The following is a 27,197-nucleotide window of genomic DNA, read 5'->3' on the forward strand; positions in this document are numbered from 1 at the left end:
ACATTTCATGCTCGCGCTGCATTTGCACACACTATCGAGCAACGCTCACACAGAGAAACAGAGAATAGAAGATTCTCGAACATTCGGATGAGAAGAAAAAACAAACGTCGATTAAGCGAAGAAAAACGTGTCTCGGCACTACTGCGACTGTGAGCTGTGAGTTTTCCGTAACAAAGCATCTGCGATATCAATCGGACGCGAAGGAGTACATCTCGTTGTTCGAAAGTCGGCGCGTGTGTGTTTTGCGAGCAAGTGCTACCATACTATCACGTTTTATCTCGACCGGGTGTTTCTAACCCCTCCGTTACAACACACTCGTCTATTCGTGGTTGAACACGGTCGGAAGTTGTTTTACTGAAAATGGCCACCCCAGAAGCCAAGCAACTGGCACTAAAGGAAAAGGACCTCGGCAATGCGGCGTACAAAAAGAAGGAATTTGACACGGCACTTCAGCACTACCGCACGGCATTGACGCATGATCCGATGGACATAACATTCCACAACAATATTGCGGCAGTATACTTCGAACAGAAGGAGTTCCAAAAATGCATCGAAGAGTGCGAAAAGGCCGTTGAGGTAGGTCGTGAAAACCGGGCGGACTATAAGCTTATCGCGAAGGCTTTCACCCGTACCGGCAATGCGTACCGCAAGCTGGAAGACTACAAATCCGCCAAGACCTACTTCGAGAAGTCACTGTCGGAGCACCGGACGCCCGAGGTGAAGTCGTTGCTTAGCGACACGGAGAAAAAGATCAAGGAGATGGAGAGACTGGCCTACATCGATCCGGCCAAGGCGGAGGAGGAGAAGGAAAAGGGTAACGAATATTTCAAGCAGGGTGACTACAGTACAGCAGTGAAGCACTACTCCGAAGCCATCAAGCGCAATCCGGACGATGCGAAACTGTATAGTAATAGGGCCGCCTGCTACACAAAGCTGGCCGCGTTCGATTTGGGTTTAAAGGACTGTGAAACATGCTGTCGGCTGGACGAAACTTTTATCAAAGGGTGGATTCGCAAAGGCAAGATCCTGCAGGTGATGCAAAAGTCGTCGGAAGCGCTCACAGCATACCAAAAAGCCTTAGAGATCGATCCGAACAATGCGGAAGCGCTGGAAGGATACCGAGCATGCACCGTGGCAGTACACTCAGATCCCAAGGAGGTGTGGAAGAAGGCAATGCACGATCCGGAAGTACAACAAATACTGAAAGATCCTGCGATGCGCGTCATTCTAGAGCAGATGCAAAACGATCCAAAGGCGGTGCAAGAGTGAGTAGTGTGGTAGATTTTTTAAGTAAACATCTGAAACTATACGGTTTATTTTTTTTATCGTTTTAGGCATCTCAAGAATCCTCAGGTAGCTTCCAAAATCCAGAAACTGCTCGAGTCCGGAATCATTCAAATCTACTGAAGACGCTTCACGAATGTTGATCATCGGAAGGGTTAAGGGCCACGCAACACATCTGAAGCGTCGTCACTCGTCACTCTTCCTCCGCCAGCCAGTCGAAAATATCCTTAACGTTAGGAGAGAGAGAGAGAGAGAGAAGGAGAGTGAATAACATCGATCGGGAAAAAGTTAGAAAACGTAGTTGAATGGTGGGAAGAGAGAGAGAGAGAGAGAGAGAGAGAGAGAGAGAGAGAGAGAAAAAGATCAAGAATTTTCCCGATGGTGAATTTATAAATCGTTGCGCGCCGCTTGCATCAGCCCGTCTTTTTTTCTAAGCTATGTCGCAAAGTCAGCTCAATGTTCTCTAATTTAGTAAGTGCCCTTTTGGTTTTGATTCCCGGATCCTGAGGTTCAACCATAATTAACCACACTTTCTGGCCGTGCCGATTGTGTGCACCCAGCACAAGTTGGAAACGGAATGTGTGTAATGTTTTGTTTTGAAGGCACCCATTTCCTTACCGGCACAGCAATGCGCGGCACCATTAACTACACAACACTCGATTCATCCACTAATAGTAACGCATTCAGAATTGCCTAAGAACAACGGTTAATAATCCGACTAAGCATTAGGGTACGTACGTAAGCATATTACTAGTAGTGCCGTAGACATTAAACAAAATAAGCGTAGAAAGGAAAGCAGGGGCGCGTGTGTGTGGTGACCAGGAATTTGCGAACTAAATGGTTGATTATAAAGCGACACTGAAAAATTGAAAATAAACTATTTCTGCAACGTAATGACTTCTGCAGTATAATATAATATTACAAACCAAAAGCGTTTTCTTTCTCGCCAAATGGTATTTTTTTTATGAAAAGATGGTACAGTAGTAAAATTGGCATTATCCAGGTCTGCGACGTAAAACATCCGTTCAAATCTCGGTACAAAATACGAACGGAAAAGAAAAGATACGAGTGCAATTTTAATTTAGATCCGACGACATCAATCGAACCACACGAACGTTCCCGACGATTCTTCGCGAAAAGACGCAAGACACACTGAGTGATGAGTTTCTGTACGGTTAGTTTCTTTACTGAAACCATCAGAAGTAGTTTTGTGCTTAATCAATCTATTAAGAAGTACCATTCCTGTAAATCTTCAACGAGGAATCATTCCAATTAGTACTCGTCTCTCAACAGACTCGTGAATCTTCAGCAATGTGACTCAAGATCAATCATTTCAGCTCAAAATCATTCAAATTTAAACATCTGAGTTGACCCAACACTAATTAGAACCAATCCAAGAAATTCAAGTATAGAAAGAGCGATATTATCTCATGGTGGTTTTTTCGATAGAACAACAACCAATCGTGTAAAATTCACGTAAAAACAACAACAACAAAAAACGCTTCATAACTAAGTGTGTCACCTAATAAATATTAAATAGTATTTTTCTTTATTTTACGACCTTTTGAAACATAGCGCATAAACTTGCATTTGTTATACATGTGTATGCATATAAAGATGAATCGCGTCTGCTTTCATTGCGGAACTACGCTACTACTTTGTTATCTCTACTGCTACAGATTGGTATTATCGTGGTTAAATAACCATTTGCCTTGTTTTGGGATGCATAAATGTATGGATGTAGTAATAACGTTTTATACTTTGTCATGCTAGAACGCTATGGTACTTATTCTAAACTGTTTTAATTGATATTTGAGTTAAAATCATTCAACCGTAGTACTGGCATAAACGTACATTTTTCACAACAATTTGTTCATTTGATAATCGCTACATTCATCTAGAACACGTTCGCTTTGCACGTATTCCATGTATCACCATATGCCGTGGTGGCCTGTGCCTCGATGCTAATAGTAGTAGCAGTTCGGTAGTACGAGCTAAAAACTTCCAATCTCGTAGTAAGATGCGACTGTGCAAACTTATAGAAGCGCAGTGGCGCTAGAACCCAATGCTTACAGGATTTCGGATTTCTCCCATGCCATAGAAAAGGCCAATCTCATCCTGTGTCAATGTTTTTTTTTGGGTACATATGTAACGACGTATAGGAAACGGTCGAACAAACAGTGCCACAATGAAGATCATCCGACCACGTGATGAAGCAAGTAGTTGACGCAAATTAAGGCACAATAGATGCATTGCACTGCACTAATCTTTTGATATATAGCTCCTATAATATACGCATTAAATCACCCACACTGATCGCATATCTAACTTAGACAATGAAAAGCACTTGAATTGTTTATTACCACTCGGTTCGGGATTCAACGTGTTGACTTGTATCCTGCAACGTTGGTTTTCCCACGTGTTTTGTCAACATCTCAATTCACAAATTGTTACACAACGTTAAGCGTGCATGCAAGCGAGTTTATGCTTGTGCGTAAATAAAGCATAACAAATTCTGTTTTAGAACATACACTGTCGTACACATATATATTCTAAACACTCTCACAGACAATGGTGGCAATGTAGACAGGTTTAATAAGCGGCTACCCATTACTATTATTCATTACTTTCTGTTTTGGGTTACTCTTTAATATTTTTTTTTTGTATTAAACTTTCCTATTATTTGATGTGCTTTATTAATCATTATCTTGTTTTATATCGTTCGCTAATTCTCCACCGATTATATATTAGAAGGCGAATGTTTCATCTCCAAACACATGTTCACATTTGCTTGGTATCACTTATAAGATTTAGACCTTTGTCCAGGAAGTGTATTGATTAATGCGTAGAAATCAACTTTATCTCGTTTCCTTTGTGTTGTTTTTCTTACTTAATAGCTTTTTCCTTGCCTTCCGCAGGACATGTTTTAGATCTTCGAGTAAAGGACTTTGCTGTCGTCATAGTGAAGGTAGAAGATAATAGTTTTTTTTTCTCAATTTGTAGCTAGTAAAACGGCATCAAGTTTGAGCGATGAAAATATTGTTTTTAAAAACAATGCCTGTAGTGATACATATGTTGCACTTGGCAATTTTTTCAAGAATAGACTTTTTCTACACCTACTCCCCTTGACCATCGTCGTTTTGCTACCGTTGTTGGAGCGATAAGTTCAACTTGCATAGGTACTGCGCTTGGTGTTGTCGAGCTGTTTTTGTATGCAGCACTACATTTTAGCACTACATGTATTTAACCGTACAACACACCTCCTCTATGTAACTTTCACTTTTCGTTCTTTGTTTATGTAAGGCCACATAAGCGTTTTCTTTGTTTTTGCCCAGCGGACATTTATTGACCAAACATTGTCAAACACTCTTGCGCTAAAGGGTCGATCGTTCAGATTAGAGCAATTTTCGCACTAGTCCCGGAAAATTGCACCCGAAAGGTGGATGCTGGACGCCAATTTAGAATAGTGGCTTGTGAAAAAGGCAAATGATCGATCGTAAATCTATTCCCACTGAGCACGTCTCGTTTTGTTTGTGTTACGTTTAGTTACAATTGAAGACCATAGGTTTTTACTACCACTCACTCATATATCGTTCGTTTAAATATTCTTTGAGAAGAGAGAAAACTACCAGCTTAAAAACGCTCTGTGTTTTGCATTTAACAGGGATTTAAAACGATCTGTTCGCTAGTGTTACGTTCATTGGTAGCGCATGTGGCGCACGGAATCGAGCTAGAGTAGATTTTATGAGGACAGAAAATGGCTTAAAATTTAGCATTAATACTTCTGTACTTTATCACTTTTCTTGTATGTGTCACGAGTTGTAAGCATAAAATATATTTAACACGTTTGCTTTTCTTCGTTCATTTGTATCGTATTGTTTTTTTTACAACCATCAGTAACATACACATCTCCTTACGTTTCTGCAATACGTTGATGAATAGTTTACAGAGTTTGCAATTTCGGAACTGTTGCATAGTTTAAAGAATTCGACGTAAAGGATTTGTTTTTTATTATTGACGTTTTAAACCAACAAGAATTGGATTGTTCGATTTGATCGTTAGTTTTGTTCATTAAATAGTTATCTCCGCTCCAGACCAATCTCACCGTTGTAATAAAACAGTGACGGTTGCTTCAAAATACAGTCCCTCTCTTTTCGCAAGATTTAGTTTAGTAGCAGTGTTTCATCGCTGTTATATGTTATCGCATATTTTTTGGTGCATTCCTTCGTGTTTTAATTTTTGTTTAAAAATTAACCGAAAATCGCTGCAGTTATGGTTCAACGTTCAAACACAAATACGCTTAGATGGATATAGCCAGCTGCTGGTGTTTGCATCCGCACGAACATCCCATTTTGACTGATTCTCAAAATCGGGTTTGCAGAAAGTTCACACATTTCTACGTAGAACAGAAGTTACAGTTACAGACTACAGCAGGACTACAGATCACTTCCCCATCAAATGCTAGAAGGAAACCTCCGAGAAAATGAAACCTTGTGCAGTTTGGGTGAATTTGTTTTCGCTTTTCTTCAGTAATCATTTTTCATCGTTTGATGGTTTCTATCGTATAATAGTGCCGCTAGTCAACGGATTCGCACGCCAACCTGTGTCTGTTTTTCAATAGTTTCATCTCTAACTGTGCCCACTAATATGTCATGGGTTAAATAAAAGGTTTGCGTTGTTCGCAAATCATATTTAAAAGCTAGATTTTCAATAAAATCTATACGTTGAATGTATCAGTTAGTTACTCTATTTAGTTAGTTTAAATTAAAACCTATGTACAATCCGCTAATGCATCATGAATTCCTCACAATCACTCTCGTTCACAGTAGTATATCGCTTCATTTCTTCATTGATTTCGCTATTATCTGGTTGAAACACAATCTGAAGCATTAAAACACTTTCTATATTAAAATAACAAAGCGTAATAAACACACATCCAAACATTTTCTTGTAAAATGTATAATTCGCTATCTATACACGTCTTCTTATGAAGCTACTCATAAGAAAGGGTTATTAGAGTTTCCCGCTGTAGTACCAGCAGCCTGAAAAAAGGGAACAAAAACATTAGATTCGCATCGCAAACTATACCCATCACATCATCAAACATACCATGAACGGATTCCCAAAGTTTGCAAAATGATGTACCGGATTGGTGACACCGGGAACGTTACCCAACATCGAACCGTTCGATGTCGCATTAAACTGTCCGCCCATCATAACACCATTAACTCCTGACATTCCGGAATATCCATTACCATTTGGATGGTAGCCCGCCGGAGGAAGATAACTCATGCCTGTGATCGCTGTTCCATTAACAACATTGCCGTTGTAGAGCTGTGAGCTTGCGCCATGAGCAAACCCGCCTTGGTACGGTGACGTACCATAGAAACCAGTCCCATTCGTTGATGCCGTCTGATGTCGTGCATCCGATGACGTACCGTTAATGCCACTGATTGGCCAAGCCATCGTTTGTTGTTGTGCATGTTGTTGTTGCGACTGAAACGGATTAGCCGTTTTGAACGGGTTTGCCGAGGAAGCTAAAATAAAAAAAAAACACGTTGAACAAAATGGTTCAATTTCTGACGATCATAAATCATCTATAGGCTGGTTTATTTTCTCCCGCCCTCCAATCACATACTTGGTGTAATAGAATCGTTTATGCTGGCCGTATTTCCTAGTCCGTTGGACGTTATTGTGTTGTTATTTGCTTCTGCTTGCTGCTCTAATTTTATCTCCCGGAACTGGTCATCCAGATCCTTCAGTGCAGCGTATCGGTCAACGGACGGGGTCGAATGGATGGACGTGCTACTGATCTTGCCGTTGCTCAATTTGCTCTCGGAACCGTTCGCTCCAAGCGGCATTGGAAGACCTATAAACACAAACAAGTAAAACTTGTAATAAAACCGCACCACATAATACGAAAGTAAGATATTGATAAAAAGAAACACATATTAGTTAAAGGATATTCTCAAAGCTACTTAAAATAATTTACATTTCACTCATAATGCTGATCACGTATGGTTGATGACGGACGACTGTAACGCTAAGTAATTGCATTTTTTGCAAAAAAAAAAACAAACAAAACTAAAAAAAAAGATGCCGAACTACTTAAATACATGCTCAATTAGGCACATGTGATAAAGCAGTTTATGTTCAAAATTTTGCTATATCGGTGGCCAAACTCACAATAAGCAAAATATTTAATACACAAACACAATGGTGATAGGCCCCTCGATCTCTAGCCCTCGCAATTCTAAGACAACCCATTTTGTCACACATCCACTTACTCCACCGGTTTTGATCTGAGTAACATTTCACTTGGTTGACTGCCGAATGATGCTGAGGGCTCATCATCTGTTGAGCGCCACTATTGCGGAACAGTTGCTGCTGAACACGATCATCCGCCGACCAGCAACAGTTGGTGCCAAACTGTTGCCAAAAATTCCACTGTACGGTATCATGGTGCGTACTTTCGGTGCTGACATTGTTGTTCAATTGATTTGTGCTTCCAGTATACCTCGTTGAGTTGAAATCGGTTTGCGTACCGTTACTATTTCCCCAAGGTAGGGTGTAATTTTGATTAGCGTAACCGGATCCAGCACCGGAGCCACCGTTGATGATACACTCGTTGGTCGCATAACACGTCTCACCGGTGGTGAAAGTGTTACCAAATCCATAGTTCGTGTGGACTTTTGCATGCGTGGTTTCTTCTGGTGAAATACATGTGTAGCCAACACCGCGAACGGACGGTCCAGTGGATGCTGAACCTGACGAGGCGGTCGGTGTGCCGGCCGTAGATCCCGTGGAATTGCTGCCACAATTATTATTACCACCGATAGTATTCGAGTAAAAGTTTGCGAACGGATCGGGACCGGTCAGGCTCTGCACGCTGGCCGTGCTACTGACGCTGGTCGTAGTGCTGCTGTCAATACTATTGCTGCTGAAGTAGGACTTCATGTTTTCTTATTTTACAACATCCAGACAATACACGCAAATGCCGCAATGGGGAAAATAAAATAAAATCAAACAATTGTACACGGTCATATCATTTGCAGCATAGAAATGTCTAAACTTGACACTTTGGACACACGTCTAGATTCGCAACAAACCAAATATATCTTTAACATTTTATAACTTTACTTAAAGGTTACTTAAAGCTTTTACGTTCAATACCTGCAGAGTTAAAGATGGGATTGTGGTCGAAGTCGGCAAAGTTTTCCATCCCCCTGGTCGATGACTTTTCGCTGTTCCCGTTATTTAGTGCGTACAATCCCGCTCCATTGTCGCTGTTATTGAGGCCATTCTTCAAACTGCTGGTACTTCCATAATGACTACCCCCGTTGCTGACGTTGTTTACAATAGTTGCGCTACCAAAGTCAGCTACAAAGTCCGCATCTGGTGTAAACTTGTTGGCATTAATGTCACCACTACTACCCGACAGACCGCCCGCTGTGCTGCTGTTGAGCAAACCATTCTTCTGGTTACGTCCGTACGTCGGCGGCAATCCATTGGCCGGCTGTTTGATCTTGATGCCATTCTTTCGCTGCAGCATGTGGTTCTTTTGCGGTGTTGGTGGCAAAATTTTGGGCGGATCAGAAGCGAAAAAGCCGGAATCGTCGGGCGTAAATTGCTGCTGAAATTGTGCACCAACAGCACCCATTGCACCAGGCAATGATGACGACGATGAGTTCACGTTGTTCAGTCCATTACACGAGCCGGAGTTGTTACGATTCAACCGTAGCGTTGCCGGAGGTGTTAGCGTTGGCGTTTTGAGAGGAACTAAACTTTCATTGGCATTCTTACTGTTGCCTCCCGACAGTGATGTCAAAGAGCTGGATGCGTTCGTGGGAAGCGATTTCAGTGGACTAGCAGGTTCCAGGTAATATCTGCAAGGGAAAGACAAAACATACACGTTCATACGCGGTACACGGTTCAATACATCTTCTGTCCAATCGAAACAATCAATTAGGCGGTTCGGAGGAATCTTTTGTCGCTCAATCGAAATCCACTCCGCACGATCAGGCACACGTACCTTTTCCTTTCGTATTTGTCTATCATAAAGTCTCGATGCTCCTGCTTGATTGCACGCTTCGGATCCCAAAGGCCCAACCAAGTTCGACTGCAGTTATCGTTACCGTTCTGCTTCAAAAATTCGATTTCCTCCTGGGTGAAGGTAGCCATTGAAATCGATTTTACGCGATGTGGCGGTGTAATTCCCCTTCTGCATGTACATGGAAAGGAAATAAGATACAAACGCGAACGTCATCAATGATATTACAGGAAACAGGTTTTTTGTCTGGTGTAAATAGTGATAGTGATCAATCATGTTTCAAAGTCTAACGTAAACGAATCTTGAACCTATACATTTTAGCATTAATGTTACAAAAATAACATTGCACAAAAACACAATTTCATATTAACTTTAATTTCTTCCTGAAAAAAACTAGATTTTAGATTAATTCTCCGTAGCGTATATCACGCGCAATATTTAAGGATTATTGTATCACGATCCACATTATCTAGATCGTAACGCTACCACAATTGTATAGCACCCGTACTGCAGTATCAGATCAGATGTCGACTATCTCGCTACGTGACATTTTTACAGAGGAACTAAACAAAGTCTTACAAAAAAAAGCAGGAAAAACAATCAAACCGTTCCTGTCTTGCATCACATAAGAAGCCCTGCAAACGCAAGCCAATGAAGTTAATCATACCGCTCACGTAACAAACGCACGCACAAACACATCCGAGACTGCCCTTGACACGTTCGCAACTATTTACACTTAGTTAGTAAATGGAATTGCGCATTAATCTTATCATAAATCGTAATCACTACGATCGGAAATCATTACTGCCAAACTGATCAATACAAATATTATGGCTCTCCGGATGGAGGATGTAATGTAGATGTTATGGCTAGGAGATAACGTGATGCTAGCTCAGATTTACCTAGCAAAGATTCTGGAATATTACTGATTTATCAGTTTTGTTTTATCGTTGATAGATCGAACATCAATAAAGCCTTGCCCAAAGTCGCAAAAGGTTAAGAAGATACATCCTCATATCTGCTCACAGTTCGAATGCCTTAGGTTGTTCAGGTAATAGTATCACCAAAATGTTGAAATTATTTTAAAAAAATGTAATTTACACCCAACCCAGTGGTTAGGAAACTGCAATACATCCGGATTTGTACACACAGACAGCAATTAGACTGGAATGCTTGCATGTTAAGACAATGCAAATCGATGAGGAACATTACTTTATGAATGAATGATGAGCAGTTGTCAGCAATCGATAGTAGTGAGGTACAGACAGTCTACTACCAGCGTATTGCGCCGTCTCGTAAGTGAATGTATCGAACTTCTGGTCTGTTGGACGAACCTTAGCGCAATTGTTTATATTTCAAACGAGCACCTGGCTCTCTTTGCATGCCTGAATGTCAACACTTCCTTGCGCGAAGCGCGTTTGAACCGGCGGACTTCCTCGATTCAGCTATTTAAAGATATCGAGTTGTGTGGATTTCCATAAAAAAACATTAAACGCCACAACAAAAACAGGAAAAAATCAACAAAAAAGGGCTTCTCAGATTAAATTTGATACAACTACAGCTAGGTTAGAGGTAGATTACCTTATCTGGAAAATGTATAGTATACCCGATCGATAGTGCGACCGAATTTACGGCAAACATTGGCCATCAGTCAGCAAACCAACTAGGCCAGGCAATAACTATGAGTACACTTTATAACGGAAGAAATAATACCACTCTCCGGCTACCTACATAATCAGCGGCGTTTGGCTCTATTTATATCGTCATATTAAAACCCGAAAACGTAATGTTTAACGATTGATTTCACACGACGTCAAACGTCGCCATGTTCAATAAAACACATCCCATATACACTTTTGGTAAGATATGGTGAGGTAACTGTTGGTCACATAATAATCTCTGCCTGTCGCTTGCCGCTTTTCTCTTGCTGGGGGCTTCACGGACAGCGTCACGAGACGGCCCTTTCTGATCCGGCGACGGTATGGTTTTTCAAATTGGCTACAATTTTGGCAATGACTAAGGCACCGACACAAGCGCTGCATTTTTATTTCATTACAATAAAGCGGACAACCGGACCGGACGGAATGAAGACAACGGGCAAACGGACGGCGGCCTAGGATGATCGGAAGTGAAAGGGCAACTTAGCCAAGATTAGTTTAAACAGCACTCAAAATAAAAACGATTCACCGCACCTTCCTACGTCACTGCTGCTCCTAGTCAGTGACGATTGGCCCATCACCTCCCACCTCCACCCAAGCGAACGCCGGTAGAGTGGGTGGCCTATTTTTAAACACCTGTTTACAACCGTGGCACGTTTCATGCAACCATCGAACGACTGCGAACGACTAAAATAAGGGAAAATTCCATTCCGGCATTTTATTCTGCTTTTGGGGCGCAAAAATTGTGTTTCAGCACGTCATTTCACAAAAAAAAAATCACATGGCATTGAATTATAAACGCAAAGGATGTCGTCGGATTTGCGCAGGATATAGAGCGCACTCGATAAAAACTCAAAACTAGCAAAATCTAGCGAAAACAGATCAACGGCGCCATCATGAAATCGGCGAAGGTCTCTTTTCTTTCGCTTCAGCCCGGATGCCCGGATTGGGTAAACGATACCGGCCAGTAAAGCCGCATTTTTACGGCTGCATGGTAATGCACGCTTGTTTGTATTTACGTCCAGTCCGGTCGGTTGGTCGACCGTCGCCTCAAACAGACGGAACCGACCGGGAAAATCGCGACACGCTCCATGCGGCGGCTCGATGTCTTGAGAAAGGCAAACCATTGTCCATGACACATTGAAGCGCGAAGACCGCGATCATCACCGTTTGTGGCGGGGTGGCCAACCGGCCGTTGAGAATCTTCCGATTCACCCGAAAAGGGAAAGGGTTCATATTCTCATTCGCTTTACACGCGTTTCTGGGGCTTGCCAAACTCGACGATCAGCGGCAAAACTATCGATGCTGGTCGGATAACGCTGCATTTATCGTACGCAGCGGCACGATTCAACAGTAATGCCCTAACCCCCTCCTTCCATCGTTCCTAGCACAATATGACTCATTTTGCCTCCGGTGTGTTTGCGTGGCGTTTGGGGCCCCAATAGTGAAAAACTTTTACTTTTGCCAACCGTTGCTTTCGTTTGGCGCAACGGTGGCACAGCATCGACTGAGAAACTAAATAAATAGCGAGGGGAAAAAGGCACGCGTTTGCCGTAGTAAGGGACACACAGCGTTTTTATCGCTATTCTCCAAATCGTTTTCCACTAACAGGTACTACAAACGAACTTACGAAAGATTCCACACCAGTGTGCAAGGTTGCATGTTGCATTGCATAGCACCTGGACTGCATTTTGCACCTATTGTGTGGCATTTACTTTCAGCGTTATGAATAATGGGCCAACCAAGCGAAACCCCGAGAGATAGCAGTGCTATTTGATTCGATGTGTTTTATCACAGAGGTGGACTAGGAAAACACTTCTTTTACGAATATGATGTGTGATTTGTATCGCTATGCCTAACGAATGTTTTGAGAAGAGTCATTCAAATCATGAGTGGGCTCTTAATATATTCATGAATCTTGAAAGATTCTTGAGTCCTAAAAAAATCAGGAATCTCCGAAGGCTTCCCCCATAGTGTGCGAGATTCGATTATCTTCTTCTTTATCGGTATAAAAACCTCAAGAGGTCTACTAAGGCTTGCCATTTTTAGCCTTCTGTGACTTTATTGACCCGTAGCTGGAAAGTCAGTCCAGCGCACGGAGGACTGGTCCTGATGAGATTTGGGTCCGTTCCGTTCGTGTGAAGACCGATGCCGCTAATCATAGTGCCACCGGGTCGCCCCTCGATTCGATTATAAATCATGTATAATTCGCGATTCTTCAGAACAGAGATTCTGATCCATTCCTTTAGACTGCTCCTACACAGTTAGCGAGTGTCGCAATTGCGACTGAGACTTTGTCAAAATCTTTACATAAAAAATTGCGAAATGTCGCGTATTGCGTATTTTCTGCGACTTTGTGCGACTTTGACGCCATGACAGTTTATCTGTCGTCACGGATGCAGTTGTTCGATTGCTGCTGATTCAAATGTTTAAATTCAAATTATTTCAGTTTTGAGCCTATAAAATGGTATAAAGTAATATTTAATTTGAGTAAGTTTACGTGTTGTAATAAATGAAGAGAATGTATTTATTTTTTATTTTTTTACTATTACATATTGGTACTATCCGGTGTTTCCCGGCGTCGAGCTTTCTAGATGATGACTGTTTTCAAACTCCATCACTAGCCTCTCGTTAATCAACTCTCGTTCGTCGAAATAATGAATACACAACATACTGTATATTTTTATAGCTTAGTTTAATTAAATTCGATAATGATTTCTTGCAACCGGTTCGACCAAAATCGTAAAGCAAACTGTGTGTGTGTGTGAAAATGTAAACAATTTTGACAGCACGATAAGTCGCAAGAATGTCGCAAAATTTGTTTGAAAAAACTGAGCTACTTTTGTCGCAGTAACAATTGCGACAATCGCTAACAATGTAGAGACGGTCTTAGATTCATTAATGCGAATGAGATTCATCCATTATTAAGCAATACGACCAGGCCGTCCTTTAAAAAATAAAATAAAATAATGTTAATGTTAACATTTATTAGAACTGCATCGGACTGTGTTACGGATTTCTAAAACTTTGGCGTCTTACAGAATGTATTTCAGTTACATTATGTGCATAAAAATGATACCAATACTGCGTAATGTTATGCCCCTCCTGCCAAAGACCGGTTATTCGCAGAACATGCGTCACGGGCGACAACACTTCGTTTCCATTCTATTAGGACACGATCATTATCCAAGAGTACGGCCGCTATTGTGGTAGTGTAACAATGTTCCTAGCGAAGGTGTTTGCTCTTTGCAAAAGCAAGCATCCACCTGCCTGCCAGTGCTCGGGAGAGAAGCATTGAACACAATAATTACCGCAACGCTTAAAGCAGGCAGTCAGCAGGCCCTTCTAACCTCGACTTGAACAATACTTAAGCATCCGTTTAATGCCGGCTGTACATGGTCATTGCGTTTTAGCCGAACCGAACCTTTTACCAGCACAACCAACATGTCACTCCGTCGACCGTAAACATGCTCCGAAGTGAAGCGGAGTGACTTTGTATCACTCCCAGAGTTTGCAGGAGTGATTGTGTGGTTTCTTACAAACCCGCACCATTCGGCACCGAGTGTCAGCTACAAAAGGCCGGAAATGGTAAAAATAATGCAAACTAACTTCTATACATACACACACACACACACACACACATAGATCGCCCACAGGAAGGCAACAGGAATGGGGGTTTTGCCATCAGAAAAGTACAAAGCGTTGCTTAATAGCTTTCAAGCCGATTTTGAGGTGGATTTTTACATTTTGAGACCATAATACGTCACGTATGGGTGTTTGGTTAACGACGTAATGATTTCATGGTGTTAAGGGGAGATATGCACTCAGAATCTAGAAATAAGCTTCATCTTTGGAGATTTTTTAACTACCTTGTTTGATGGGTTGGAATTTTAAAAAGTGTACTCAACCAAAAGCATAAGAAATCATCATCAACTAAAAACAAAATTTGATGTTTTAACAGTTAGTATTTTTTTAGAAATCATACACTCAAACCAAGTACCTGTCGTAAATTAAATGAATGATCTCGGAGAAACGGGTTAATAAAGTTGAAACCTCTAACATGAAGAATGAGTAAACATTTTTATTTTTTTCGAAAATGTATACCTCTACTTGATGTATACCTCCATTTAACATATAAAGTTGCTATTTAATTTGTACTCTGCATATTGTATATTCTATTTGAATTGTAACAATTTGACAAACAACTCTATATGGATTGTGGATTGGTGCGCGGATTGGTGGATTGGTGGATTAGGTTTAACATAGTGGATTAGTCAGGGAAATTAGATACTTTTACCGTATCATCGAAGTACTTCCCAGATAGATGAAGAAAACAGAAATATTTGACGTAGTTTTTTGCCAAAACAAAAACAATATGTGTATGATTCATTGAATATTAAAAAAAACGATAATTCGTAATAGGTTTGCAGACTGTTGTTTGCTTCAACATTCTATTCATTTTAGAGTAGTCTTAGATATTAGAAATTTTTGACTGAAAATTTCTAATAGTAAACTTTCCATGTCTGATGATAGATATTTTTACTGCAAATTATTTGTCTTCCTGCAAATTCAAGATACGATGTAGATTTGCAACAAATTCAAGATACGAAAGTACGGGAACAGAACCATGTAGCTGATAATTGCTCTTACGTCAGACGTACAGCATTGTGTCGCCAACTTCCGGGAAAAGGCAAAAAAAAAACAGGACAGAACTGCAACATGATAAGCATGTACCACGGAGCATTGATAAGTGATCCATCCTTCTAGCTGTTGCATGCCCTTATACATCGGCCGTAAATGGTCTGTCACTGTTGGTTGGTTTGCCTTCGGCATACTATGCTTCTAAATCCACTTTAATCGTCTTCTTGTTAAAATCAGCAAACTCCAATGGCACGAAATAGCCGTTACATCCTTCACCTCATTACATCATTATTTTTGAGGCGTTTTACACTGTTGTTAATCGTGTAGTACAATAAATTGGCATTCAGCAAAACAAGACACGAATCTAAGCGATCTGCCGAAAGGAAATGTTTGCGTTTATTTACGTTCACGCTTCGCCAATACGTGCGCCTACAGGTGCCATGGTTAATGCTCTAAAAGCCCGATAGTTGCCGGTGCCTTGAAAAGCGAGCTTGCGCGCGAGCGATGATCTGTAACAGCGATGTAGTCGCATTACTGCATCAGATTGTACTACCGCACGAATCAAGGCATTTGATTGATGCACCGCACGCAAACTTGCGAAGGTGGTGGTGGTCGCCGTATTAGTTAACAGGTGAATTCCAATGGGGTTACAATCATTCTTACTTGACTAGCTGTTTTTTTTATCGGCGTTCATCGCTCATCTTCCTGGATTACAACAAAATCCGGCCAATGGGGCAAAACATGTTCAGCGCAAAGCAAAAATTGCACAAGAAAGTTAATGAAAGTATACAAAACTTACGTTTTACAAGAAGCACAAAAATTTAATTCTGCGTGAATTCTCGGGACTGTCTCAGTTTCGGTGGTATAACGGTATTCTCCACATGATTAGAATGTTTATCTAACTACGAGTAAATGAAGTCAACGAACACGATGAGTGATAGGTCGAAGACCCTCTGAAGTTGTGGTGCAACGATCAGACCACCGATCTCCACTCTCGTTAATGATCTTCTGATACATCTTCCTTATATGAGTTGTTACAATAATTGAACCAATAAACAATGTCATTTCCATACACGATTTAGGTGTAAATTTCATCTTAACAGTTACTGAATTACAGCAAAACTGTGTCAGCAGCGCGCGCCTACTACGCACTCCAGATAAAATGAAACAGCAACAACATCATCGTCAAATTTAACTCATACCGAACACCTCACAAGTTCCACAAAGAAACGTCACCTCACGCTTTCTCAAACCACTTTCTCAAATCTCAGCAATGATTTTGCATGCAAATCCGATGATTAATTCACTAATCGAGCTCATTTTTTTTGTCTTTTTTGTTCCAATGTGTCTAAGCGATCTCTTTCGGGTTTATGGTGCTACCCGGCTACCCTTAGCTGCATACTCAAATCTACTACAATTTCTGTAAAGCGTCATCTTTCCACCCGGCACGATGGTGTTATGTTCATGGTGCGGTGAGTTTCAACAAATAATTTGCTCGCTTTTAATCTAGGTTTCGAGTACTGTGCATGCATATTATTGTCAGGCCCGGAAAGAAGCCAACCGAACACAAATGAAGCTGCACAGTTTAGAGGCTTCACCTCTCTAATTACACTTTTATACCAAGAAGCATAACTTGCCCAACCGAAGGGAACACAAAACACGATACGCAGGAGTAGCAGTGGGTTTTGGTAGCTCCCAAAAATCCAAATGTTTCACTAAAGAAATGTTAATCAGTCTACATTAGTCAACTTTTGCTTTATGCTTAAAAACCGCTTATTTTTCAGTTAGAGAAATCATAACAACACATTAGGTAATTATATATATATATATATTTATATATATTTTTACTGCAAATATTACATTTTAGTTATGATACAATAGATCACTTCATTTAACGTAACTAAACCAACAATGATGAAAACTTGGTTTTTTGACAAATAATCAATTAAAATTCGCTCAAGATTTTACTTGCCGCGCTACAACGACTTTATGGTTTTCTGAAGGCAACCGCACACGAGTGAGCGCGTCGTTTGCCAATTCATTATTCCGAGCATTTTGGCGGATGACTCAATGCCGTCAGTTAATTTCAATTTGGGCCTTATTCACCTTCGCTGTGGATGTGGTCGGATGACATCAGACTTTACAAAAGCTGAGTTGTCCGGTGTCATTCTAATGACTTGATCAGCTTATCATAGCGCATTTATAGAAATACAGGTAATCTTCTCCACACATACCAAAATAAAATCCTTGCATGATTCTTTTTTTTTCAGGGCAGTCCGGTAGATATGTGATAGTAGCTGCACCGGTCCTCAGACCAGCGGTCCGGACCAATCCACAAAAAGCCAGAAATGGCAGGCCCTAGACCTCTTGTGGTTTTTATTGCCGATGAAGAAGAAGTACAGGCAGTCCCCGAGATACGCTATTATAGCGGACCGCTATAGCCCGGGAAAAATCCGCGTATCTCAAATTTCCGCGTAAGTCGAATCCGGGAATAACATCGTTTATACATCAAAGTTGGATAGTTGACTTTCTTCCCTGTCCTTAATTTATTCAGCAAACCAGGCTATTTTTTGATAGAATACATCAAAATAAACCAAAAAAAAAAGTTTTATATGACAAAGGAAGCTATTTTAGACCAATTTTACACTTTTTTGCTTAGTTTTTGTGCTATAAACTAACTCAGCTGCCCAATTTCCAAAAACCCCTTATCTCCGAATCCGCGTATAAGAGGAACCGCGTATCTCGGAGACTGCCTGTAATTTATTCAATTAAAGTAAAAAGAAACCACAAATTTATTATACCACGACGAAGTTTTGTATACCATATAATATTAATTAAGCACTTCACCATATTTTCATTTTATTACCTTTTCACAGTTCGATAAAAATCATATAATTATAGTGCGCACTGTCAATTAATATTTGAGATGCAATCGTTTAGTTTAACTTTTGCTTAAAGCAATAATTCTGAAGCATCCTAGTCTCTTCCTAAATTCCCAACTACATGGATATTACTATGTTATGTTAGATCTGACTACTGACTTCTCGCTTGTTTTCTAAAACTTCATAGATTCTAATTGAATTTGGTAGTTTCACCCCTGAACGGACGTCATCCAAAAAGTAATATTTACATGTACTGTTAACATACGACGTACTGCAAATGGAGCATACAAACATGTTTGGATTTTTTTTTATTCAACAAGAACGGCCAAACCGCATTGCTAAATATGGTTGAATCTACTTTTGTATGATTGTTTAAAATACCAAAACCACCAAAAGTTGTGAATTGCGAATGGTTCAACAACACAATAACGGATGCTCCATTACGTTGTTGGAAATTCCAAATTTGTTCTTAGTCATTTAGCTTTGTTGCGGCCCGATCTGAACTGAGGCTGAGCTAAGGAGAATAGATAGGAGTGAAGACTCAACGTTTTATTACTAAGGTTATGATTGATGACTCAACCATTACCACTCATTAAGTTTTGAATCTACGTTCGAAACGAATTTTATGCCCATTATTTTTAATATAGATTATTCCTTAATTCGTTAGTTTAAATATGAATGATTAAATCATTTAGTACGATAGTAGATGATTTCAATTTGGTACTATCCATACTGCTTGTAGAGAAGGGTCTTGTTACCTTGCGATAAAAGATCACGGATCGTTTTTCGCACTTTTATAGTTGGGGTTCGGTTATAACCGACAAAGCGGCACAAAGACACACCAAGAAATATGGCAACTATCCATGCAATAGATCGAAATTTCAATTTGTTTCATACTGGAAAACCTTTTGGGTTTATTTTATGGTTCATTTCGCATATCATTTACGATGAAAGCAAACGTCGTCATATCGTGAAACGAGCACGTCGCAAGGCATCTGTGGAACTCTAGCAGCTACTGGCATCTACGCTATGCGGAAAGCGAAAAAGGAAAGTATAACCCGTGTATGATACATTGACCGGTTTGTGGACCACGATTTCACACACAGAGATGTGCCGGGTGGTGGAGTAGTACCGACAGATCCGCTTGAATCCAAGCCGTAGAAAGAAAACCGAAGCTCGCGGATGAAGATGAGGAGAAATTTTAATAATTTGATATCTGCCCGCCACCGACTCCACCGACCCAATCATCAAGGCGAATGCAATTTCAATCGAGTTTTAAATGAACCGTCGTATAGTTCGTGTGTCTCATGTTCCGTGGTCAGTTCCGTGCATCAAGAAGTGAAGGCCAACGGCGTAATTAAACGTTGTTCGGAAAAGCTATTATGCTCTGGATCCTCAGGCATGCATGATGATAGAATGACCTCCCAGATTACCAGGAACTGAACAAGGTTAATGTGAGTTGGGAAGCGTCTTAAACGCGATTAAATAATTAACTGAGTTTTATCCTGCTTACACTTACGATATGTGAAATGATGCCATATATCTTGGCAAGAGTACCCTCAAATAGGAGCAAAATATGGTCGAAATTCATTGTATATGGTATAACAAGCAATTGGGCAGGTTTGGTAAGGTTTCTGCAATGCGTTCGTCATCAAGAACGCTACCGACCATCATGTGGATCGTTGTAGCAAACATCCGCCACAAAAAAAAACATCCATTTGTATGGGTGTGCACAATTGGAACGCGAGAAAAAGATCAGATGTCAATCGATATTATAATGACCTTTTCCACTCGATTTGAATACCAACCAACTTTCCCCAGCACTCTGACCTACACTGTACGTGTCTCATGCATTTTTGGGAACAAGTTTCTTCTTCTATTTTTCATCCACTATTTGCTTAACGCTTCAAACGATTTGCCTTCCTCCGCCAGTTGCTGGGCATTTATTTTGCGAAAAGGCGGTAGCAAACATTTTTGGGCGATTTTACACAGGGCGGCAGCGCGAACGCGCACACCTTTTCTCTGCCCTGTCAATCAAACTAATGGAAGTTCCACTTGGAGCATATAGATATCTTCTGTGTCCCACAAACACACTACTCATGCCATGCACCCGCGCTCACACTATCGCCGATATTTCATGGGCATTTTATCGGCAACCGATCGAAACGAATGTAGCGCAAAAACAACAAAAAATTGGCAGCCATGTTTCAGTGTTGGCTGCTGCCAAAATATCATGCAATAACGATTTGAAGCCCATCGATGAAATTTTGTGATCCTAAACTATACTACTATACTATACATTCTTTTTTTACATGCCACCTAGCGATGTTTTCACCGTTTCAATGATTATTATTTTCCATGATGATTGCATTGGCAGATTAATTCCGCAAATATTTTACTTCTTCAAGGTTCAAAAAATTGCATTTTACTTGCTTTGCACGATGACATTTAAATCAAAGTACACCAACGTTTTGTTTTTCTTTAAACAATCTAAGTCATTATTCACAGCACAGCAGTGAAAAGCGAACGTCGATTCTATACGTGATTTAACAGTAGTTATATTCATTCTGCAATCTATGACGTATGTTCCGATGTCATATTCATTAAAACATGACTACACTATCGTAAGTATATTAAATACAAATATTGAACTGAACGAAACGTACGGTAGAAGTGTGTAGTGAAGAGCAGTTTAAAATTTTAGCTTTTTTATATCTCTCATCGCACCGCACTATGACACACCATGTTTATTGTTCCACGGCAACCAAAATCATATAATGAGACTACAAAAATTGCAAAAAAATATGTTAAGACCTATTGTTATGTTATGAAACGTATATTATTCCAGACTGATATGCAAAATTTTTAGCGAAATGTCACTCAGTTTTATAAGAGCGAAAATCGTACGTAGTTCAAATATACATGATAGCCCAAGCATTGCATACAATGCATAAAACATATAAGCCAAGAGTTCAATACTTTATGACAAACAATCAAAGAATCTTATTAATTTTTTAAAGAATTCAATGATGTAACCAGTTGCCAAGGGTAATTCTATAGGCCAATTATTTGCAAGAGTTGAATCGCATATTTTATATGAATCTGAAATGTGTCATTTAAATGTCATCGTGTGCTTCATCCCTGATATAACAAATATTGTGAACGTTATTTAGCGTATTTCTACCAACTTGGTTAATAATTACGTTTTTTTTTTTTTTATTTAAAAGAGAGACATGCTTGTAGGACCATTTTTTCTGAATGTTTTTTGGAATTCGGTTACATCAGGGACTGTGGCAATCTTACGGATGATTTCTTCTAAAGATCAATCATCAACTCAAGAAGCTCAGATGGGGTAAGATATTTATAAAATAATCTTCAAAATATCTTCGTTCTCCTCAGTTTAATGCGGGGACAAGAGGTGACGTTATCATCAAGAGGTGGCCATTTTAAGGCCTTTTCAGGAGAGTCTTTAACACAATTGAGTTTTAAATAATTTTTTGCTGTAATACATAACATGCAAACGTGCATAACGTGCATAAATGTGAAAACGGCCTAGATAATAAATAAATGCAGCAGAACTCACCACGAAAAGCCAAATCGGTTCACACGAAAACAGCAAATCGATCAACGTAGCAAAAAAAAAGGTGTGTGAAGAGAAGATCATAACGATTCCATAAATGACTCATAGGTGATCCTACACGGTGTGGTGGTCTTGGTTTTCTTTATCAGCGCCAAACGGTTCCCTTGTCTTAATATTGGTTACGGTTTGTTTTTTAAACATCCAGATTGGGACAAAGATTATTCCCATTAAACAAACATCATCAGCAGTAAGCTGCAACGGAGCGGTTCAGCATGACTCAACGTGCCATCGAAACGACACGCCGTAGAACAAAAAACCGAATCGCATCACAACCGGCGATATCGCGCATTTTAGAATGCGACAGCACTCCTCACTGTCGCGAACCCGCCGCTAGCATGGAATTTCATAAAGCGAATTGAAAACCGGTTTTGCGCCGTTGGGATGGGATGGTAGGGGCAAATCACGAGCACAGTACAAATCGGACACAAAAACGCAACTGGAATGCGCCAAGTCAGAAGGGATTGAAGAAGCATCAGTTCCTCCGCCACGAGGAGCTGCAACAGCAGCAGCAAGCGCGAAAGCCTTCACGAGCATCACAACAAGAAGCATTTGCGAAAAAAGGGCTGCCGCTCGAGACCTTGGTGCCGGTGGTGTTTGTTGTTTTCATTTCCATTTACCCCCCATACGATGAAACGATCAATCCTCCCCACTACACCCCGGGACACCGAGTTTAACATGCAACGAGTAAAATGAGGTTTGTTTTGATTACACACGATCCTTTAGTGGTGCTTTGCTGACCTAAACAAAATTCTAATTGCACTAGAAAACACTGAAACGCTTCCTCAAGTTGCAAAATAAGTCGGCCTAAGGCACAGCGGAACCTTACAACACATTCTGGTGTAATCAAGGCTAATATAGCTATAAATGAAGAAACGAACGTCAACGTTGGATGATAACTGGTCGGTTCCTGGTTTGTAAAGCTTTAATGAACTTTTCACTCTGGTGAGTCAATCAGCCCAAACCGATTGACGCGCTATCAACATATGATCTTGCGTTATTTTGGACTATTGGCAGTTGATCGCTTTCTTGACGGAAATTCGGACAAGATATACCATACAAATGGATTACATAACAATGCATTGGCATTTTGATCAAAAATATGCTTTCCTTATTTGCACTTGATGTTGTAATTGTAAAGAACTAATGTGTGTAACGATGCAACGGTCAATTGTTTAAAATTGATCAAAAATTAAAAACAGTATCAGTCTCACACACGTTATTCATTCGCAGAGCCACTGAATCATCGGGAGATGTTTACAAATTGAATTAAGAAATAAAATCCAATCCTTTCAATATGCTGAGGATTGATTCTGGTTTATGTTAAAAATCCTTTTTTTTGCATAACAAGCTTCACAAATTCTTATGGGGTTTCGACGGGACTCTCAATAAACTTCAAAAAACAGTCCCAAGAAGCCAAATGCTCATTAGGTTTTATTCTGTTAAAGGAATATTTTCGTAACTAGAAACAAAAAAAAAGATTGTTATGTGAAACACTCTTAAAAAAATATTAACAATGTTTATAGGTTCAACCGCGCTCTTTTTGTAAATTGTTCTACGGCTATTTCCACATTGTAATTATAACGCTTTTACAAACAGACCCGTGCAAACAAAGTCTATGCGGTGCATTGATATTTTAACATTTCATTAACTCAAACCTTTGCCTTCTAGTTTAAACAGTGATTACTAAAACTATAAACTATTGAACACTTAAAGCAGGACCAGGAATACAGTTCGACAATGACAGCTTCAATTGCCAATCAAACGCGCTTGGTTTTTATCAAACATTATTGTTGAATAAATACGTAAAATCTCTCTTTTAAGTTAACGATTTGTTCATGATCGATTGCTGAAAACGGCTCAATATTTAAATAAAAACTTTAAAGAAATTTTACTTATAACCTTTGTCGCTTATCAGAAATTTTACTTGATAATTATTTGCGGCTCTTAAATGTACATCTCACCATAGAGGATTGATGTAGGGTAATTTGGTGTACCTGCTAGTGCTTTCGTGTGTGATCATCCTTCAACGCACACGTGGAACCAAAAGTAGCAAAACAAGAAGGGGCAAAGATTTAGCCTTGTTCACTCTACTTGTTGATATGTTTCCAGGTGCCCATTCCAGGATGCAGACGCTGCACTTATATGACACCATTCGGTACGAGTTCTGAACCCCGGCTACCTGTACAAACCGATTCACACCAGCCATCCTGCCGTTCGCACGATACATGAAAGCACATTATGCAGTTATATGCACTCATTTCGAACCAGAAATGCTGGTTTTAGTCACCCAATCAAGCGGACAGGCGCTTCTCCGCCGGCGAAGATGTATGCTTTTGCGCCGATTCGTGCAAAAAAGCACAACATATTGACGCTTAGGAGGCAGAAATATCAATCAATTGAAAGACAAAAAAACGTATATCTCCCAGACACGGTCACCATATTGCTGCAGCCGGAAACGGGCGGTTCCGCTAGTCAGCAGCAGCAGCAAGGGCTCCAGAAGGACCGGATTGAGGCGTGAACGAGAGAAATGTGCTGGAAAGAGACGTAATCGAGTGGCCGCCGTTCGTTGACGACAAAACGACGTAAAGGGCCTTCACAAAACGGAATTGATGCCGTCTCAGCCATCACTGGTCGTTGTTGTTTTTAGCATCCTCCTGCGTGTTTGTGTGTGCATCGCACTGTAACGAATTGACAATTACGGGCGAACGACCTCCGACATCATCTTTGCTCCATTCGCTGGAATGCCACATGAAGGCACACATCAGAGGTGAACCAAACAGACAAAACGCGATCGCTCGCAGTGAAAAGAAACTGATCGCAAACATCGCCTTTTACAAAGCACGCTTTCAAGCGGTGACACTGTTTCTCAATATGGAACCTGGAAGGCAAACAACCGGTGGTAATGCTTAGATAATCCGTCCTTTAGATGGTGCTCGGTGTGCACGACACATCTTAAAATGTTGAACCATTGGGGAAATCAACAAGGAAGGGTAGGGAAGATCTCCTCCCTTTGGTTTTGTGGAGGATCGGATCGGAAAAGGTTACAGGTTTCTCACAGCGGTTGAGTTGTTTTAAAGCGTTAAGCCTATTGAGGCTACTCATAACATCCCTTATTTTAAACAATCCAGAATTAAAAAGAATAAACTGTCGGCCTAAAAAGAGTTTGAAAACAACTTATTGATGTTCTTTTAACAAACAAGTTAATTACTGTCTGATTACCGTTATCACTTGTAGTTGTCGATTTTTTTAAATAGTTTCGATGTTTACTACTCTACCCTAATGTTTACGTACTCCTGCCTGTGGGTAAAGTCGGAGCACTTAGGGGTGGTTATTATGAGAATTACTACTCCACTCGTACTACGATTTAATGAACTAATTCGGTCTTATCTTGGGCACCATTATGGTCGCGCATTTCTCATTAAATACACCGAAATGAACGACTTCCTCTATTCCGAATTGCGGTAACATCCTCAATAGAAAACAAAAAAAAAGTACAATGCCAGATAACAAACACTGGAAAACCCCTCGTCGATGGATGTAGGTTTTTTTTTTACTCTGAAGGTGACGCATAGAAGTTCTAGCACGGAACGTGCTCAATCTTTACGGCGATGGACAGCCATAAAGGCGACAGCACGAGCAAGAAATTGATGACGGTGACTTAAAGCATATTACTGACTCTTGGGCTCTGTTTCACACAGTGACTGTGCCGCAAAAATCCAGTCAAACCTACTACTATTACTTACAGTATGCCGGAGCAGCTGGTGCAGACGAATGAACCGATAGTCATGTTGATGTAAGTAGGCCCTTTCTGGCCACAATCGAAGCATTCTTTGTTACCGCCAACGCCTACCAGCTCTCGCAACGTTTTCAGTATTTTGTCATCGAGTTTCTTCCGCACCAGGGCCATCGTTGCTCTGCTTTTTCTGCTGTTCGGTGCGCTGCTTCTCCTGCTGTAAAGCTGACTGCGTTTTATTTGTGCCCGTGCTGTAAAACAAAACCTTCACTGCGTTCCACTAGCTGCCCGCACAGTGCACTGCCGCCTATCAACCAAGCAGCAGTGACTTGACCACTTCCGGCTGATGGTGAAGAAGATGATGATAGCGGCCTAAATTTCACCTCCGCTTCGTTGAGGTTCAACAATTATATTATTCTTTCTTTTTGGTTGTTGTTGGTTGGCTCTTCCTTTTTTCACTTCTAGCATAAACCGTGGTGCGATGCGAACGGCTTAAAATATTATTTTAATACGTATTATTTATTCACACGAACAATGGACTCACTTTGGACCACGGGAAAGCACTGCATTTTTCATTGCTCTTTTCTGGCCCGTACGCACGCACGGATTCACGGACGACACAGAAATAATACACGAAAAAACACAAACAAAAGGACTACACCTCGATTGGTACACTGGACAGAAATTTGCACCCCGGACAGCAAATGGCAATGAGGATGGCTTTTCCGTACTATTTCACGAGAACCACGGCAGCTTCTTGCATCGAGGACGGCTTTCTCTTTTTTCACCCTGCACGCACTGCACTAAGTCCGGTCAAACAGAGACTTTCTTCAATCGCCTGCACCACCTTTGAATTTTGCCACTTGACAGCTCGAACCAACAAGACGAAAGCGCCTGAAAGTGAACACCACGAACGAAACACCATCCGTACACACGCACGCACACTACTCCATCATACAAGCTAGGGTAACACGCACACCATGTTGTTTGTGCTGTTGAAGAGAATTACAAAAAATACAGGCTGGTTGGAATAAAAACATTGCGCTGTTCGCAAAATACGACTGGAAATCCTATGCTACCTACCTTTTCTCATCAGCAATTTTCACTTATTTTGTGTATATGGGCAGGCGTTACCTAGGCAACACAGATGGCAATGAATCATTCAAAAAATAAGCTAAAAACACACAAAGATTCGAGCACAAAGCACACGGAACTGTAATTCAATTTGTGTTACGTAGTTCAAATGGCGTAGCGCGTTCGAAGCAACTTTGCGTTGAATTCCTTTCGCACTGCTGTTTTACCCGACTTT

General features: G+C 40.6%; 2 protein-coding genes across 2 annotated transcripts; one reads left to right on the forward strand and one right to left on the reverse strand.

The window, feature by feature from the left end:
* Positions 1 to 360: 360 nt before the first annotated feature.
* LOC128711268 (stress-induced-phosphoprotein 1) lies at positions 361 to 1,407 on the forward strand. The gene is made up of 2 exons (XM_053806136.1): positions 361 to 1,265; positions 1,335 to 1,407. Exons 1-2 carry the CDS (start codon positions 361 to 363, stop codon positions 1,405 to 1,407), a joined length of 978 nt encoding a protein of 325 aa, XP_053662111.1.
* A 4,874-nt stretch (positions 1,408 to 6,281) lies between these two features.
* Positions 6,282 to 26,095, reverse strand: LOC128711386 (arf-GAP domain and FG repeat-containing protein 1). Its single transcript, XM_053806256.1, has 7 exons — positions 25,899 to 26,095; positions 9,317 to 9,505; positions 8,458 to 9,170; positions 7,572 to 8,246; positions 6,923 to 7,153; positions 6,394 to 6,821; positions 6,282 to 6,326 (listed from the first exon to the last, which is right to left on the reverse strand). Exons 1-7 carry the CDS (start codon positions 26,060 to 26,062, stop codon positions 6,282 to 6,284), a joined length of 2,445 nt encoding a protein of 814 aa, XP_053662231.1. The 5' UTR covers positions 26,063 to 26,095.
* Between the last annotated feature and the right edge of the window lie 1,102 nt (positions 26,096 to 27,197).

Source organism: Anopheles marshallii, chromosome 3, assembly GCF_943734725.1.
Source record: "Anopheles marshallii chromosome 3, idAnoMarsDA_429_01, whole genome shotgun sequence".
In the NCBI taxonomy this organism is placed as follows: Eukaryota; Metazoa; Arthropoda; class Insecta; order Diptera; family Culicidae; genus Anopheles; species Anopheles marshallii.

Excerpts from the sequence above, each read along its gene's own strand:
- LOC128711268 (XM_053806136.1), top strand. The coding sequence starts at position 361 with ATGGCCACCCCAGAAGCCAAGCAACTGGCACTAAAGGAAAAGGACCTC. Across the intron at positions 1,266-1,334 it reads GATCCAAAGGCGGTGCAAGA|GCATCTCAAGAATCCTCAGG; the intron begins GTGAGTAGTGTG and ends TTATCGTTTTAG.
- LOC128711386 (XM_053806256.1), bottom strand. The coding sequence starts at position 26,062 with ATGGCCCTGGTGCGGAAGAAACTCGATGACAAAATACTGAAAACGTTG. Across the intron at positions 9,171-9,316 it reads GACAAATACGAAAGGAAAAG|ATATTACCTGGAACCTGCTA; the intron begins GTACGTGTGCCT and ends TTTCCCTTGCAG. Across the intron at positions 7,154-7,571 it reads CTCAGATCAAAACCGGTGGA|GTCTTCCAATGCCGCTTGGA; the intron begins GTAAGTGGATGT and ends TTGTGTTTATAG.